Below are 17827 nucleotides of genomic sequence, written 5' to 3'. Positions count from 1 at the left end.
GCAAAATCAGAGGAAGCTACTAAAATGGAAAAAGAAAAATCAGCATTAAGCAAAGTTTTGGAATCTTTGTGCATACATCACCAGCAACAAGTTTTGGCAATGTTGAAATTTCTAGTCCAAGAGCAGAATGCTGCTTCTCTTTGCTGTTCTAATACATCTTATACTGTGTCTTCAGAATCTCAAAAGCCTCTAATTGAAGATGATATACATGGTCTATTCTGTCATTGTGAATATAGGCTGGCAGAAAGAGGGTGTTTACAAAATGAAAGACAAAGCCCTGGTTTTGTGCCTCTGCCAGTCTGTATTAAAGATTTACATTGTTTGTCTTGCCAAACTGTAACTATTGAACACATTAAGACAGTAGTGAATAGAGGAATTGCAAACAGTTATACTTCTCACAGGTGCTGTTCTGGACTGTTTCCAAACATTCACTCTTCAAAATCGGCCTTTCATACTCCTTTTTCATCAAGGGAAGTACTCAGTGATGTTTCGGTTAGTCTTGAAGATATTTGTAGATCTCGAAGTCCCTCACCCCCACCATTATCACCTGTACAGACTGAAGGATTTGAAAAATTGAAAGATGTCATCTCAGAGCTTTCAGCCTTAGAAAATAACAGACTTGAAACAAACATTAACCAACCTCCATTCCTCACACCAGCAGAAATAAGTAATGACAAAGATGATCATGAAGGTAAAATACATAAAACCAAAATATCCAGTAACTCTGATTCTTTGCTCTTGGAAGGCAGCAATAATTGTACTACAAATCATGAAAAAGGTGAAACTACTGTAATTTTTCAAGATTTAATGGATCGTATTAATGAAAAATTAAAATCAATAGAAACTACAGATACGACAAACCTTATAAAATTATCTAGCAGTGATTGTAATACAGATAATGATTTAAAACTGAGAGATTTAATAACTTCCCTCTTGCATAATGCAAAGGCCAGTGATTACAGTTTTATGGAATTACTGAGTCAACATGATAAAAAGCTCGAAAATAAAATTATTCAGACAAGATTTCGAAAGCGTCAAGAAACATTATTTGCGATGCACCACTCTCCTGATTCACCCATGTTTAGAAGGCAGGCTTTACAGATAAAAAGAGAACTTGCTAGTCTTGATGAAAACTTTGTAAGAAAAAAATGCAGTGAAAAATTTTCAAGGAAATTGGTATGCAATAATGTGATACTTTCAACAGACAAAGAAGAATTCTATAATTGCCAAGGGCCTTCTTTACAAAATTCTAAAAGCCTTCAAGACAGCAATCATGCAGAAATATCATTTTCACCAGATTATGCATTACAGTCCTTGCAACTACCCCTTCATAATTTAGATACTAACTTGGCTTTTGACACATTTTCAGAAAGCTTCAAAACAACTATTCCTGAGAAAATGAGCATAAGAAATTCACAGGAGAAATCTGCAGCTGGAAAAAGTTTTTTGCAAAATCATGAGAATTCAAAACTAGAAAATACTCAAACTTCTTTGAAATGTGATGTTCCTGGACATTTGAACAGAACTAAACGAAATATTGTGCCTCCAGGATGGTATTCTATATATGTAACAAATAATTATGTTCTCAAAAAATCCCCTAAGGCCAAAAAGGTTTCTGAATCTACAAAAAAAAAAGATCAGGTGAAAAGTATTCAAACTGAAAGCTCACACAATATAGATCTAAACAAAATTGCAATGAATTCTAATTTACAAGTTATTGTGGAACGTTTGGAAGATACAATAAATATGGCCAAGAAGTCCTGGAATAATCAGTCATTGTTGGAAGGATATAAAGCATCCAAAAAATTGAAAGAAGTTGATGGTAAAGATCAAAATGCTGGTGGAAATATAACTCTTACTGTAAGTAGAATGACATGCAAAGAGCAGAGTTTATCAAAATCTGTGGCAGTATCCAACACTATCCAAAGCAATCCAATAGATTTGAATAACAAAAGACTTGATAATCTGAAAAAGTCATCTATTTTAGATACAGGTAGCTTGATTTCCTCTGTTGAGAATATACCAACAAAATATGAAGCCACCAAAAGCTCTTTTTCCAATTATTCTAGTCCTATCAAACTCATGTTTTTATCTGAGGTTAAAAGCAGTGAAGGAGTCAAATATACTTTAACTTCAGTCAATAATTCTGAATCAAACATTGATTTTTCTTCTGAAAAATGTCCAAACCATCATGTAATTGAAAAAAAAACAGAAATAAATGAGGACATTCCAAATGCTAACTTGGAAAATGTTAGTTCTAATCTTAATGGTAGTGACACCCTTCAAAAAGAACTAAAATTAAATTGTGCAACAGAAACAGCAGAATCTTCTGAAATGTTTATTGATCATACAAATAGCGATAAGCCACAGGAAGAACCTATGGAAAATTCAAACAGTGCAATTGATTCATCTTTTAAAAGAAAACCAGGTAGACCTAAAAAAATAGGTCCCCAGGTTGTGAAACAGATTAAGCGACCAATTGGAAGACCACCCAAACCGAAAACTGATCAAACAGACATTACCATTTGCCAAAATGAGTCTTTTAGTGCTGGAAAGAAAAGCCCAGAATCTCCCCTATCAGAAGTAAAGGAAGGTATTTATAAAAAGACTATTACTGTAACTGTTATTTATGGAAGGTCAAGAAGAACTAAAAGGCATGTTTCTGAAGGAAGTGTAAGCATAAGCAATGTTACATCTTTAAACAGTAAGGTTACTGATTTTCCAACTGAATGTAATAGTCTCAGAAATATTAGAGAATTTGAACTTGACTCGGGTGAAAGAATAAGTGCCATTTCAAGTTTGACAACTGAAAGTGAGATCTTGGGCTTTGAATATGTTAGACCTATTAAGAACAAGTCTGTGATACCTCAACCTTCTAAGAGCATTGTTCGACCAAATCAGAAGCCTTTGGCAATAATTAGGAAGCCTGGTAGACCTGCAAAAGTGAAAATTTCTGGTATATCTGTAACTATTAATAGAATTTCACCTCAGGAGAGAGCAGTGAGTATTAGCAGCTGTTTACCTCCGTTAGAACAAGAGACTATGTTGGAAAAAAGTTTGCCTGAAGAAAAGTATGCTTCTCAGTGCAATAAGATGGATACAAGGCATACTGAAGCTGACCTATTCAAGAATGGATCAAAAAGTGTGGTTGCTGCTATACCTTTGAGACATTCTATTAGGGACCGAAAACCATCTCTGCATTTCTTACATTCATTAGCATCTTCTAGCTCACTTATTTATAGAAATACTCTGCTTCATAAATCGTATAAACTCCATTTGCAGAAAGGCAAAAGTCAGAAGGAAAAAAATAGGCAGTCAAGGTTAAAAATAGCTCCCAAAGGTACACCAGGAGCTAGAAATTTAAGGAATGCAAAAAAATGTTTGGAAGATAAATTAATACCCATTTCTGAAGTATCTTTGGACCCTATAATTTCATCAAACCCTTTGCTCAGGTGGTGGGCTGCTTCTGCTTCGAACGATTCCTTATTAGAGGCGTTAAATAATAGATTTGAGCAAATTACAAATGCTTGGGTACAAGTCAGTGGAGATGAAGCTGAAAATTATGTTCATACAAAAAGGGAAGACACTGAAAATAATAATCTCAAAATAGCAAACCCTTTGGAAACCTGTCTTGTAGAACTTGAAGTTTCACCTGTAAAAATGCTTTTTCAGAAAAAATATGATTTGAATGAACTCTGTACCTGGTTTATGCAAACGACAGAAACACAGTCTCTTTCACTAGTTAGAAAAGCAAATGCTCGAAACCCTTTCGAAGTAATAAATACCAGAGGAATTAAATTAGGGAACAAATACTCTGATTTTAATACCAGCCCCTTCCGAAAGCACTTTAAAAAATTTGCACTATCTTCTCCTTCAAAATCAGGGAAGTTGCATATACTGCATAAAATGGTTAGCTCTCCACTCTTAAATGTGAAAAATAATTTAACACTAAGTAGATTCAAAAGAACTGAGTTTAAGAGGTTGCGACATGAAAGGTGGAGAAGAGAGGGAAAGCTGCACAACCACGGAACAGTTAATTGGATCTCTAAAAAGAGGAACCTGAGATTTTACTGCCAGAACCAATTTTTTAGTAAGACTGAGGGAGGACCAAATGCTGATAATGCAGTAGGTAATCAGTTTATTTTGCCACCTGAGATCAGGAATGACTTTTTGCAACAGAGGGTGGTAGTGTCTGACGTTAGAACACATGGTAGTTTAGAGAATAAATATAAGTTGGAAGCAAAGGAAAATGGAACAAATTGCAGCCAAAAAGATTTTGAAAAGGGACCAAGACTAGGGAATGTATGTCCAAGTAATTGGAGGTCAAAAACCTTAAAAGATTGTAGAATATTTTTGAGAAAAATCAACTACCTTGAACACAGAAATACTTTTAAGCTAAATACAATCATTTACTCACCTGAATCTGTTAACAGTGGAAGTAATCATCAGACTCATATGGAAGAATCAAAGCGCTTTACCTTAAGATCCCATTCTGCTAGGCAAAATTCTTTTAAAACGCAATCTAAAGAAATAGAAAATGCTAAGTCAAATAGTCCTGCAGCTGATAAATTTCCTGGCCAACTTGACAGTAGTAAATTAAATAAATGTGTTAATTATGACAAGACTCCTGATGGCTCTGAAGTTCTTAGCAAATTGAAGAAAAGAAAAAGACCACCATGGAAGACCACAGAAATTTCAACAAAAAGACATAAACGACAGTCTTGCAACAGTGGACAAATGGCAAACTATTATTCAAAATCCCAAGTAGGTAAGTTTTTCTCTACTTAATTTTAAAGTTTCATTGTAGGTGCCTTGAGTAAAGTAAAAGATAATGGGTAGAAAAGAAACAGCTGATTGAGTTTTCATTTATTTCCAAAATATATAGACAACCTAATTTCTTGGCACCTAGTATGAAACTCGTGAAATTAGGTGCTGCTAAATGTACCAGTGCACTTCCCCACATATAATGTGTCCAGTATTTCAAGCAAATTAAAATATATTTAGTAGAGACATAGAAAGCCTCTAAACATGTACCATTAATATAAAAGTTATATTATCTACTTTTGCATTTTATCTAATATAATCTAATATAAAATACAGAAAACAATTTGATAGATAAATATGCCCAAGTAACAATCTAAAACTTACTATACTACAGATTAATTTTTGTTTATCATCTGATAATAGCTTTGAGATCAGACATGTGGAAAGAAAACTCTGTCTCATTACTAAATTAATAAAGGCTGTAACATATATAATAATTCTAGGATATCAGTCTCACATTCACCATTAAGTCATTATGCCCTTTGGTACTGCTTTGTGAACCACTTTAATACTCAGCTTATTTAAATAGTGTCAAGGAACAAAATTTTTTTTTTCAACAAATCAAACTTGTTGAATAGATTTATTCCTATTAGACTCTGAACTAGACTGCATGGATATAAAGATAAAGATTTATTTCCAGAGATAATCCATAGCCTATCTAGGGAGAAAGTCATATATAGATAATTTTAAGGTAATGCAAACTGAAATTACTTTATCAAGCAGTTATATGCTTTTCTCTGTTATACTAACCTGACATTGATGCCTCAGGAAACTGTTACTCTTAGAACCTAGCAGAAATAGGCTATGAACACTAGTTGCTAATGTAGCCACTTCTAACTCTGCTTATTGATAATTCAAGATAAGTACAAGTATGGTAGTGCTTGTAGATTTCTTTTTTGACATGAAAGAGTGCCAGGTTACACTGGAAATGTAAGGATTTTTTTCATGTGATTGCATTGTTACATTGTATACTTTAGGGGATTTTTCTGGGGGTTGGGGAGGTATTGGTGACTTTATTTTTACCTTTTAAAACATTTTTATAAGTGAAAAAAGTACTATAAGATCTTACATGAAAATATTAAAAGCAGTAATTAAACTTGAATTTTCTGGCCCCCTAGAGCCAATTATTTAACTAAAGAGGTAACTTTAAAATACCTGTTTCAATAATATCTAACATGCAGTGATTAAAAATTTTAACTAAATTCAATGATTAAAATTTTAAAATTAGTTCCCATTCTGAAACAAGAATCAAATCTAAAGTTATACTCTTTGTTTTCTACCTTCAGGATAACTAAAAATAACATTATAACAAATAGTATGTCAGGAAAAAGAGGGAAGCCTGATAGTGATTTAAAAAAAAAAAAAGTCACCTAAAAATATACACACATCTTTTTAAAAGACTGTCATGAGTGGAGAATAAAGTAGTGTTTCGTTTTTAATTCTTTATACCATCCTCATTTCATGCTGTTTGAGTTTACCAAAGGTGGTTTGCATTAATTCATTTTACAAAAGAACTGTATTTTGTCCTTTCAGCTTCTTAGCCATTGTATCTTTCTAAGGTCTAAGTATAAAATTTATTTTAATATGATTCTTCATTGGACTAAATATTAGGTTACCCTAGAAAAATAAGATGGAAGATGCCTAATTATTACTTTTCAAATTAGGTTCAAAATCATTTTGTGTTATGTAAAAAGAAAATTAGTATTAGAGCAAGACTTGTTTTTACATTTTAAAAATTATTAGTACTATTTTCCTGTTCTGCTTAACGTTTTATTTATCCTTTACTGATAACTTTCCTTCTTTATTTTTTAACATTCTTTTTTTAATCAGACATTTTTGTAGAGTTGTATTTGACACAGTATTTGTTATATTTATCTAATTTTTAAATGTTTCTTGAAATATTTTTTTTCTCATGATACTTGGTATTTCATATTTCTTTTTGCCTTTTTGGAAATGACACTAAAATTCATTATTAGTTTTATATGTGTTGTTCTTTTCATAGAATAATTAGTTAGTGGAGACTTGAGAGACTTTTAACAATAGGACTTTTCTAGAAAGATTCTAGTTCAGTGTATATAATGTATTATAGACTATTTCTATTGATGGAAAGTTTTGCTTCTACCATGAATGAATGTCTTATTTTTGTACATTTCAAAATTAACTGTTCAGATATAGTTTAATACATAGGAGTTTTAAGATTTATACTTTACTACATTTGTATTGCTATATATTTGTAGACGTGGAAAGGAGGAAGAAGAAATACAATTCCATTCTATTCTTAGTTCAATATTTAATGAATGCCTACACTATGCTCTTAGGCATGTAGCAGGTTCAAAAAGTTCTCTTTCTACTTAAGTAGATAAACAAGACCGACATCATTTATTTATCCAACAAATACAGTGTATTTTATGTTTTAAGAGGGATAGTATATGTTTTAATGGTTAAAGGGTTAAAGTCATGGTTTGTTCTTTCACGGAGCTCATCATCTCTTGGGGAACAGTGAATAGGCAACTCCAGTGGAAAGATGAGTGCTATGATTGCAGGGGGAGGTGCATTGTAGGAGCACATGGGAGGGAAATTGAACCCAGGTTTGGAGAATTGGGCAAGGATTCCTATATGGTTATATCTAAGCTGAGATTGGAAGGGTGCCAAAATAGTACAAAGAAGTTGGGAGAGTGTCTCAGCAGAGCAAAATGCTTGTGGAAAATCAGGGTGACAAAAAGGCTTGTTTGGAACACTAAATAATTTTGTCCAAATAGCTGAGTCATAAAATAGGGATTAAGGATGGGGCAGAGGGTGAATGGGAAAATGGCAAAAGATAAAGCTACCTAGGGAAGCTTCGTCCAAATTGTACGTTCATAAAAAAAAAAAAATTGAGCCCTAATAGTGACATTAATGGAGAAGAATAGATGTATTTGAGAGAAAGTTCTGTGAAGTAGAATCAATACATCTTAGAAGTAGAGGAATAAAGGATGACATCCAGGTTTTTGGCTTAGTATCTGGACAAATGATAGTAACTGCACTGAGGTATAAGAACACTCAGGGTATTCGGTTTTAGACATAAGGAATTTGAGGTATTCGGTGAGATATCCAAGAAAAGGTGTTTAGAAAGCAATTAGTTAATAGGGCCTTTTTGCTCAGGAGAGAAGTCCGAGCTAGAGATAAAGATTTGGGTATCAGCAAGTCATCGAAGCCATGAGAGTGGGAGAGATCATTCAGGTGAAATGAGAAGAGCCTAGGATCTCAGAGCCCCAAAATATGGAGAAAAGAAAAGATGTGTACAATAGACTGATTAGATTAGTCAGGAGGTGAGAGGAAACCCGGGGAGGGTGATGAAAAGGAAATATGTCACAACAGTGGAGAAAATAGCAGTGTGGACTGTTGATAACAGATCAATTATAGTTGACTTGGGAGGGAGCAGTTTTGGTGGGCTAACAGAGCAAGGAACCTAATGATTGAATACATGCAGGAAGAAGAAATGAAGGAAATTAGCACAGAAACTATAAATGATTGGAGAGGAGATAGGGAGGTAATGAAAGGGAAGCCCTGTTTAAGGCAGGTTTTTAAAAAATGTCAAATGCTAATAGGAAGATCAGTGGAAAATGAAAGGTTGAAGATACAAAAATGAGATGGCAAGCAGTGAAAGTTGGGATGAAGCCCCTGAGTTGATTATTGGATGTTATGAGGCATCATTAGCGAGATTAGCCTTGGCCATAAGGGTCACTTCTTTCCTAAAACATAAGAAGAGTGGGGTATATATGAGGACACAAATCACTTTATAAATTCACTAGAGGCCTGGCACACGAATTCATGCACCAGTGGGGTCCCTCGGCCTGGCCTGCGAGATCAGGCTGAAATCAGCTCTCCAACATCCCCCGAGGGGTCCCAGATTGGGAGAGGGCACAGGCCAGGCCAAGGGACCCCACCAGTGCACGATCGGGGCCAGAGAGGGACCACGGGAGGGCTCCAGGGCGTGTCCGGCCCTGTCTCGCCCAGTCCCGATTGGAGCCTATCAGGGCTGGCCAGCTGGGGAGGGATGCGGAGGTTGGCCAGCCGGGGAGGGACCACAGGAGGGCTCCAAGGCATGTCCAGCCCGTCTCGCTCAGTCCCAATCGGCCAGACCCCAGCAGCAAGCTAACCTATTGGTTGGAGAGTCTTGCCCCCTGGTGGTCAGTGCACATCATAGCAAGCAGTTGGGTGGTCTTAGCATGTTACGCTTTGATTGGTTGAACGGATAACCAGACACTTAGCATATTAGGCTTTTATTATATAGGATAGGCAAAATATTGAGGATATTTGAGTCTGTTTTCTATGAATCAAGAGTTCTATAATGGATGTTGATAATGTGGATAAGATTAAAAATACTGTCTCAAGAAATAACAGGATTGAACAGTTTTGTGATTTTATCTCTGCAGCCAGAGTGTAAGCATGGAGAAAGATGGACCCTTAGGTTTGATAGTTATTGGGACCACCAAGTGGGTATAATAGAAGGACAAAGAGATCAAGCCAAGAATTCATTCAGTGAATAATGAGAAACTATATGATCAAGGTGTAATTCTAAAGAGTCTTTTTCTAGTAGCATGCAGTATATATTTGAGGGGGAACCACAAAATGGGGTACGTGAAGGGCTAATTACAAGACATGATTTTTGAGGTGCTAATGGAGTATGACTATTGGAAATAATAATGTAGTCTTTTTTAAATTCAGTTATTTTCTTTTGCGTTCCCAAAGCAAATGTGTTGCCTCTTCCTAATTGATAGATATGTGGATATAAATAAACTGACTTTGGACACCTCTGAGGACCTCTGAGGAAATTTTAAAACTAGAATAAATTTTAAAACTGATGTGGACTTAAAGCTACTAAATTCATGGTTCTCATTCTAACCCATAAAAGTTCAGAATTCAAGGTGACACTTTGAATTGCATTCTTAGATGACTGAAAAATGTTCAGTTTGTCAGCTTCTCCTGTTTGTCATCTACCCTCAATGACTGAGTATATATTTTTCTTTTCAAATGCTGTTTTTCACACAGATATATAACTGATAGGTGATTTTAGAGGCCCAGTGCACAAAATTCATGCACAGGGGGAGGGGGGGTGTCCCTCAGCCCAGCCTGCACCCTTTCCAATATGGGACATCCCTCTCACAATCCAGGACTGCTGGCTCCCAACCGCTCACTTGCCTGATTGCCCCTAACCGCTTCTGCCTGGCAGCCTGATCACCCCCTAACCACTCCCCTGCCGGCCCAATTGCCCCTAACTGCCCTCCCCTGCCAGCCTGGTCACCCCTAACAGCCCTCCCCTACCAGCCTGGTTGCCCCTAACTGCCCTCCCCTGCAGGCCTAGTCGCCCCCAGCTGCCCTCCCCTGCCAACCTGGTCGCCCCTAACTGCCCTCCCCTGCAGGCCTAGTCGCCCCCAACTGCCCTCCCTTGCAGGCCTGGTCACTCCTAACTTCCCTCCCCTGCCAGCATGGTTGCCCCTAACTTCCCTCCCCTGCTGGCCCGATTGCCCCTAACTGCCCTCCCCTGCCAGCCTTGACCCTAACTGCCCTCCCCTGCAGGCCTGGTCGCCCCCAACTGCTCTCCCCTGCAGGCCTGATCGCTCACAACTGCCTTCCCCTGCTGGCCATCTTGTGGTGGCCATCTTGTGTCCACCTGGGGGCCACCATCTTGTGTGTTAGAGTGATGGTCAATTTGCATATTACCTCTTTATTGTATAGGATTTTAAGTGCTGAATTAAAGGCAGAGTGTGGTAGCAGTGCATTCAGGTGGCTTTACTATCGGTATTGCAAATCATGAGAAAATAATTTGTGAATTTAAATATGAGATCATTGTCTTCTCAACTCAATTAATCCACAATTTTAATTTGGTCAGAACTAGATGAAGGAAGAGAGATATTTTAATGTAAAAATTAGTAAATTCATTGACATTCATTTTTATATGGGCTTCATTTTACCACTTTGCTAATTGCCAGTGCCTTAGATAAAACTATTAAAACTTTTATTCAATTATTTAAAGTATTATAATGAAATCAGGAATTTTTTAAAAGTTATTCTCTTTACAATTTAATTTTTTCCCTATTGTCATTTTCATAGGAACTGAGTAAAGAGAAGAATTTTAGGTCATGAAAAGCTTCTGATTTTTACCATAATACTTATTAAACTACTAGAGGCCTGGTACACAAATTCGTGCACGGGTGGGGTCCCTCAGCCTGGCCAGCTATTGGGGCCATCTCACCCAGACCTGATAGGGGTTGGCCTGGGGGAAGGACTGCGGGAAGTTAGCCAGCCGCAGGAGGTTGGCTATGGGAGTGCACTGACCACCAGGGGGCAGCTCCTGCATTGAGTTTCTGCCCCCTGGTGGTCAGTGCGCATCATAGCGTTCGGTCGACAGGTTGTAACGATCACTTAGGCTTTTATATATATAGATAAATCAGCTACTTTGAGAATTCCTTGTCTTGGTGTTTTTCCTAGACTTTTTCTTGAATATCTTATATCCCATTACTTTGTCAACCATCATTGAGTTTAGGATATCCTGCTTCACTAATTGCCCCATGTCTAATTGTTTTTACTTTGGCAACATAATTAAGTATAAATTAAAGAAAGATAATTTGGCTGATTTTCCATACCACTGGGTATGGAGTATAAAATTATTTTTAAAGATAATTCCCTAAATCAGGAGTCTGGTCCTTGGCACACTTGTAAATGAAGCTCTGTTGGAGCACCACTGTGCCCTTTCATAGACACGTCTTCTGTTGCTGGTGTTGTGCCACAGGAGCTGAGCTGAGTAGTTGCAACAAAGATCATATAGAGCCCCCAAAGCCTAAAATATTCACCTGGCCCTTTGCAGAAAAAGTGTGCTCACCCCTGTTTATATCAATAGAATTTTTATATGGAGTGGCTAGAAAAAAAGTCATTGGATTTTTTTTTTAGTAGATTAAGATTATTATATCCAGTTGATACCCAACACCATCCACTCCCTCCTGTTGTCCATTCCCTCCTCCCATACAATGCAATGTATTTCTGACAGGTAGTGTTGTCTTCTCTCTGTGGGACAGGACTTGTCTGCATCCAGCAGAGTGATGCTGAGGGAGCCATGAGTGCCAATTTTATTGTTTTGTAAATCTTTATTCTCTCCCTGCAGCCTCCAGACCTGCTTTGTCTATATGAGGTAAGTTCAAGGGTCATCCTTCTTTTCCTTAACCAGGCCCTACCACCTGTTGGAAAGAGATTGATCTTGGTGCTTCACACCTTATGTTCCTTCCCCAAGTGTTCTCTTCTCTCCTTTTCTACCCCTTTTTTTCTTTTCTATTTCTTCACATAGGAATTCAAAATCTTAGTTCAGCTCTACTGGCTGCCATCCCTCCCCACTTCATTTTCCTAGGCATTATACAGTTTTCTTTGTGGTGGAGCTGAGCATTCTGTGATTCCTATGTTAAGTCTGCTGAATGTACCTGTCATTTAATTACAAAAATAAAAGCAGAGTAGGTATCTGAATGATTTCATCCTGCCAGGTTTTATCTTGTGTTTCTGTTTGTTTGTTTGTCTAATTTTAAACAAAACCTTGGCTTATACCTCCCCACAGTTCCAATTTCAGGCAACCTGGAAAATTCATTTGTTTCTAACTTTGTTTTTATGTTATATAAATATAGAAATCTAGACCCCCATTAATTTATTCTTTCAAAAATATCTCCTGATTTATAACTTAATTCAGTTATGGTTGTAAAATATGCTTTGTCCATTTATTTTGTTTTACTTTGGATTATACTATTTCTGTGTTTTTAAGTTTATTAACCTTTTCTCTACCATTGTCTAATCTGCTGTTGATAAATTCCAGGGTACTTTTCATTTCATACATTTGTATTTTCACCTCCAGAAATTTAGATTTAGTATTCTTTGTATCTACCATATACATCCTCCTTATACTTGTGCTTTCTTCAATTTCTTGACTGTGTGGAGTCTATTTAAAATAACCTGCATTAACTTCCTTGTGTGCTGATTTTACAATCTGTGTTGTCAGTTTCTATTGATTGACTTCTCTCCTCATTATGGACTATGTTTTCCTGTTTTTTGCATGCCTGGAAATTTTGATTTGATGCTAGCCATTGTCACTTTTGCATTGTATGCTGGATTTTTTTTTCAATGCCTTAAATGTATTTGGGTTCTATTCTGGGCATCATTAACTTTTGAGAAACATTTTTCTTTCAAATGTTGCTTTTGAGCATTGTTAGGCAAAGCCAGAATAGCCTTTAGTCTAGTACAGTGTTTCTCAACTGGTGATGATTTTGTCCTGCAGAGGATATTTGGCAATGTATGGAAACATTTTTTATTGCCACACCTAAAGGGTAGAGGCCAGGGTTGCTGCTGAACATTATACAATGTATAATAAAACAGTCCCCACAATAAAGAATCATCTGACTCCAAATATAAGTAGTTCCAATGTTGAGAAACCCTGTCCTAGAGCTAATTTTATGCCACTAGGTAGGCAATACCAATACCTGAAGACTGTATCCTGCCCATGTATTAGAAGGTCTTTCCATTCTTGCTGGTGGGAACACAGATTATATCTAATCCTATAAGGTCTCTATCTAGGGATTTTCTGCCTGGTTCTTTTCAGTAGTTTTTTTAAAAGCCTTGGGAAACAATCATGCACAGATCAGTATCTACAGAAGCCAGGGGAACCCTACATAGATCTCTGGAGCTCCTTCTGTACAGCTCTCTCTCCTGTACTCTGACCCACAAAATCTAGCTGACGTGGACTCCCTCACCTCCAAAGTTTGTCTTCTCATTTCAGGAAGATTTCCAAGCTAAGCTATTTTGGGTTCCTCTCCCTAGACTGGGGCCTGGAAACTCACCAAGCAGTAGCCAGAGAAAATTCAGCACTTAACATCCTTTGCATCCCTTCTTTCAGGGATCGCTGTCATCTTGCAATTTCTGTCACCCAGTCTTAAAAACAAACAATAAACAGTATTTCATATATTGTGTCTGTTTTTGTAAGTTGCTTAAAGTGCGCAACTTACAATAAAATTCAGTTCTTCTTCGTGGCCAGAAGTCCCAGATTTTTTTTTTAATAAATATTTATCCAGCCCTAACCGGTTCGGCTCAGTGGATAGAGCATCGGCCTGTGGACTGAAGGGTCCCAGGTTCGATTCCGGTCAAGGGCATGTACCTTGGTTGCGGGCACATCCCCAGTGGGGAGTGTGCAGGAGGCAGCTGATCGATGTTTCTCTCTCATCGATGTTTCTAACTCTCTATCCCTCTCCCTTCCTCTCTGTAAAATATCAATAAAATATATTTTTTAATATAAATAAATAAATATTTATCCAGTTTCTATATGCTAGGTGCTGAAAATAGTATGACGAGCAAGCATCTTTACTTTCACCAAGTTTGTATTTTAGTGGGAGGAAAAATAAAATAGAAAACACAAGACAGTGGTAAATTCTGGTAATGAAATCAGAAGATTTAAGGAATTTCTCGGAGGAGCTCTTTAGATTGAGTACTCAGAAAAATGCTTTCTGACGAAGTATTGCATAGGGTGGTGGAGTGGAGACATCTGGGATATCATCGCTGATTGAAACTGATTAGGAGGAGAACCCCTAAGAGATTATAGGATAAGGAGAAAAGAAAGCCTAGATAGACTCAGCCTTGAGAAATTTCAACATTCATTGGCCAGGGAGAGCAGGACATGCAGTAGAAAGAAGAGGCAGAGGAGAGCCAATATTGTGTTTTGTCTCAAAAGCCAAAAAAAAAAAAAATGTTTCAAGAAAGAGGTTGTCTTACTCTGCTTGAGGTGCTATAAAAAAATAACAGTAAATTAATTAATAAATAAAACCATCGATTGTGTGGCAAACAATGGAAATTTATGTTCTCACAGTTCAGGAGGCTGGAAAATCTAAGATCAAGGTCTGAAGGGTTCCTTTTCTATAAGAGCTCTCATCCTGGCTTGCAGGTGACCACCTTCCTGTTTTTTGGTGTATCCTCAACTTAAAGACACACCAATACCATCAGATTAGTGATCCACCCTCTGATCTCAGTTCACCTTAAATACCTCCTAAAGGCCCTGTATCTTTTCATATAGGGAGTTAGGGCTTCAACATGTTAACATGGGAGATACACAGTTAAGTCCATAGTAGAAGAAATGGTCAACTGTGTTTAATGTTGTTAGGAAGGCAAAAAAGTTGATTTAAACATCATACCTTAGACATCATTGGTCACTTTAGTAAGTGCTATTTCCATGAAGTGAAAGACCTAGAAGCCAGATTGGAGTGGGTTAGGAATAAGAAGAAAATGGTGATAGCAAAAGTATAGAGTAACTCATCAAAGTAACCTAACTCCAGAATTTGAAGTTAAAATTCAGATGAGTTCAAATCCGATGGTTTCAGTTACTTTAGAGTAGCTATTGCAATTCCAAGTCCCAACACAGAATTCAGTTTCTCCCCCCATACAACTGACTTCTTTCTCCCTTTGAAAAGATCAATATGTTTGTGAAACCCAACCTAAATGGTAGCTCTCAAAAATATCAGTTTATGCCTTAACACTTTCTTTCTTTACCTTGAGAAATTGAAAGATATGACTAGCAGCTCCTTATTTAGTTAAATATGAGGAAACTTCATGCTCTAAATATATAGCTCACCTAGTTAGTTATCGCTGTAGCCCTTTGGGATACCTTTCTGTCTGAAATCTGCAGATCAGACACTTACCATATTTTAAGTATTTTTGAAGTAGTATACAAATGGATATTAACATGGAGAATCATGACAACATTACAACCCAAGAGTTAGTATGCAGGGTACAGTCATAGATCATAGGTCCTGAAGACTTCTACTTTCCAGTTCTGTGACCTGGATAAGTCATTTTACTTCTTTGAGCCTCAATGTGTTGCTGTTAGAATTGAATGAGGTAATGTAAAAAAGACCTTTAGCATAGTGCCTGACATACAGCAACTGCTCCATAAATATTTTCAGACCTTAATCACACTAAACTTTATTGTTTCCTACAGTTGCTAGCTTGCATTAAAGTGTGTTGTCTGTATGACAGAAATGAACCATAACATTTTTCCAGTAATAAAGCAAGTTAAAGTTATTAGAGCTGGATTTTTAAAACATTGTTTTTGTTAGAATTACCAGTAACCATTAAGTCACAAATGATAACTATATTTCTATGACCTACAAAAGATTTTCATCTCTTATACTTTGCAAATGCATATCTATATATGTAAAAGCCTAAGCAACCGTCCGAATGGTAGCTATGATGCACAGTGACCACCAGGGGGCAGACGTTCCAACCAGTAGCTATGGCATGCACTGACCACCAGGGGGCAGACACTTAATGCAGGAGCTGCTGAGCTGTGGTGACTTGGCAGCTGCAGTTCTCAGGTGACGCACCTGGAACCAGAGAGGAGGGAGCCCGATTCTGGGGTGTATCACCCAAGAACTGCCCTCTCTCAATCCAGGATCCCTCAGGGCAGTGGTCGGCAAACTCATTAGTCAACAGAGCCAAATATCAACAGTACAACGATTGAAATTTCTTTTAAGAGCCAAATTTTTTAAACTTAACTATATAGGTAGGTACATTGTTATTAACTTAATTAGGGTACTCCTAAGCTGGCCTTTGCTAAAAACATCCTCAATCTGAGGGGTCGACCCCAGCGAACGTACCCCCACTTCTTCTAACGCCACTTCTTCAAAATAGATTCGCCCAGGCCGAAAACCGACTTATACGCATGGGCCACGAAGTTTCAATCACACTGTACATGCGCGCCTGCGTGATATTTTGTGGAAGAGCCACACTCAAGGGGCCAAAGAGCCGCATGTGGCTCGCGAGCCGCGGGTTGCTGACCACTGCCTCAGGGGATGTTGGAGAGCCATTTTTGGCCCCGATCCCCACAGGCCAGGCCGAGGTACCCCACCAGTGCATGAATCCATGCACCAGGCCTCTAGTCTACACTAAGACAAACATGCAAATTGACTGTACCTTCGCTACGCCTTAAGCCACACCCACCAGCCAATCAGAGCGACTATATGCAAATTAACCCAACCAAGATGGCGGATGGCAGCCACGAGCTGGAGCAAGCAGGAGGCTTGGTTGCTAATGATGGAAGACGCCAAGCTTCCCAGCTGCCGTGGCAGCTCTGAGCTCCACTCAAAGCAACAAAGTTTCAATTATAGAAGGTAAATAAACCCCAGGTACCTGCTTTCAGCCAGCTGTGGCCACGGAGCTGGAGCGAGCAGGAGTGGGTTGCCCCTGGCAATGGAGGAAGCCAAGCTTCCCTCCTGCCCGCCCAGGCTACAAAGTTTCAATTATAGAAGGTAAATAAATCCCAGATAAAAAAAGGAAAGGCTGGGAGCTTCTGTCGCCGGGGGGGGCTTGGCCAGCCTGAAAACGGCCCTCAGCCCCTCGCCCAGGCTGGCCAGGCACCCCAGTGGGGACCCCCACCCTGAAGGGGGTGTGACCAGCCTGCAAACACCCATCAGCCCCTCACCCAGGCTGGCCAGGCACCCCAGTGGGACCCCCACCCTGATCCGGGACACCCTTCAGGGCAAACCAGCCGGCCCCCACCCATGCACCAGTCCTCTAGCCTATATAATAAAATGGTAATATGCAAACTGACCCTAACAGCAGAATGACTGGTCACTATGACACACACTGACCACCAGGGGGCAGACGCTCAATGCACGAGCTGCCCCCTGGTGGTTAGTGCACTTCAACAGGGGGAGCTCTGCTCAGCCACAAGCCAGGCTGGCGGCTGCCAGTACAGCGGTGGTGGTGGGAGCCTCTCCCACCTCCTCAGCAGCGCTAAGAATGTCCAACTGCAGCTTAGGCCTGCTCCCCGCTGGCAAGTGGACATCCCCTGAAGGCTGCCAGGCTTCCAGAGTGATGTCTGACTGTCAGCTTGGGCCCGATCCCCCAGGGAGCGGGCCTTAAGCCAGCAGGTGGACATCCTCCGAGGGGTCCCACACTGCAAGAGGGCATAGGCCTGGGCTGAGGGACCTTCCCCCCCCCCAAG

At 38.7% G+C, this 17827-nt stretch overlaps 1 protein-coding gene across 4 annotated transcripts in view; it reads left to right on the top strand.

The window, feature by feature from the left end:
- The first annotated feature begins 697 nt into the window (after positions 1 to 697).
- LOC111827288 overlaps positions 698 to 17827 on the top strand; it is a 20988-nt gene continuing 3858 nt past the window's right edge. For 2 of the 4 annotated variants that reach the window (XM_023759088.1, XM_023759091.1), the window contains exon 1: positions 698 to 4768. In XM_023759088.1, coding sequence (XP_023614856.1) covers positions 808 to 4768 — 3961 coding nt within the window. In that variant the 5' untranslated portion in view covers positions 698 to 807. Of the gene's footprint in view, positions 4769 to 11965; positions 11993 to 17827 lie in introns of all 4 variants that reach the window. The other 2 variants (XM_023759089.1, XM_023759090.1) reach the window with 2 other exon arrangements.

The sequence above is a fragment of the Myotis lucifugus genome, unplaced genomic scaffold, assembly GCF_000147115.1.
Source record: "Myotis lucifugus unplaced genomic scaffold, Myoluc2.0 scaffold_147, whole genome shotgun sequence".
NCBI classification, from domain to species: domain Eukaryota; kingdom Metazoa; phylum Chordata; class Mammalia; order Chiroptera; family Vespertilionidae; genus Myotis; species Myotis lucifugus.
Note: the sequence above shows the minus strand (reverse complement) of the source record. Positions and strands in the feature narration are given on the sequence as shown.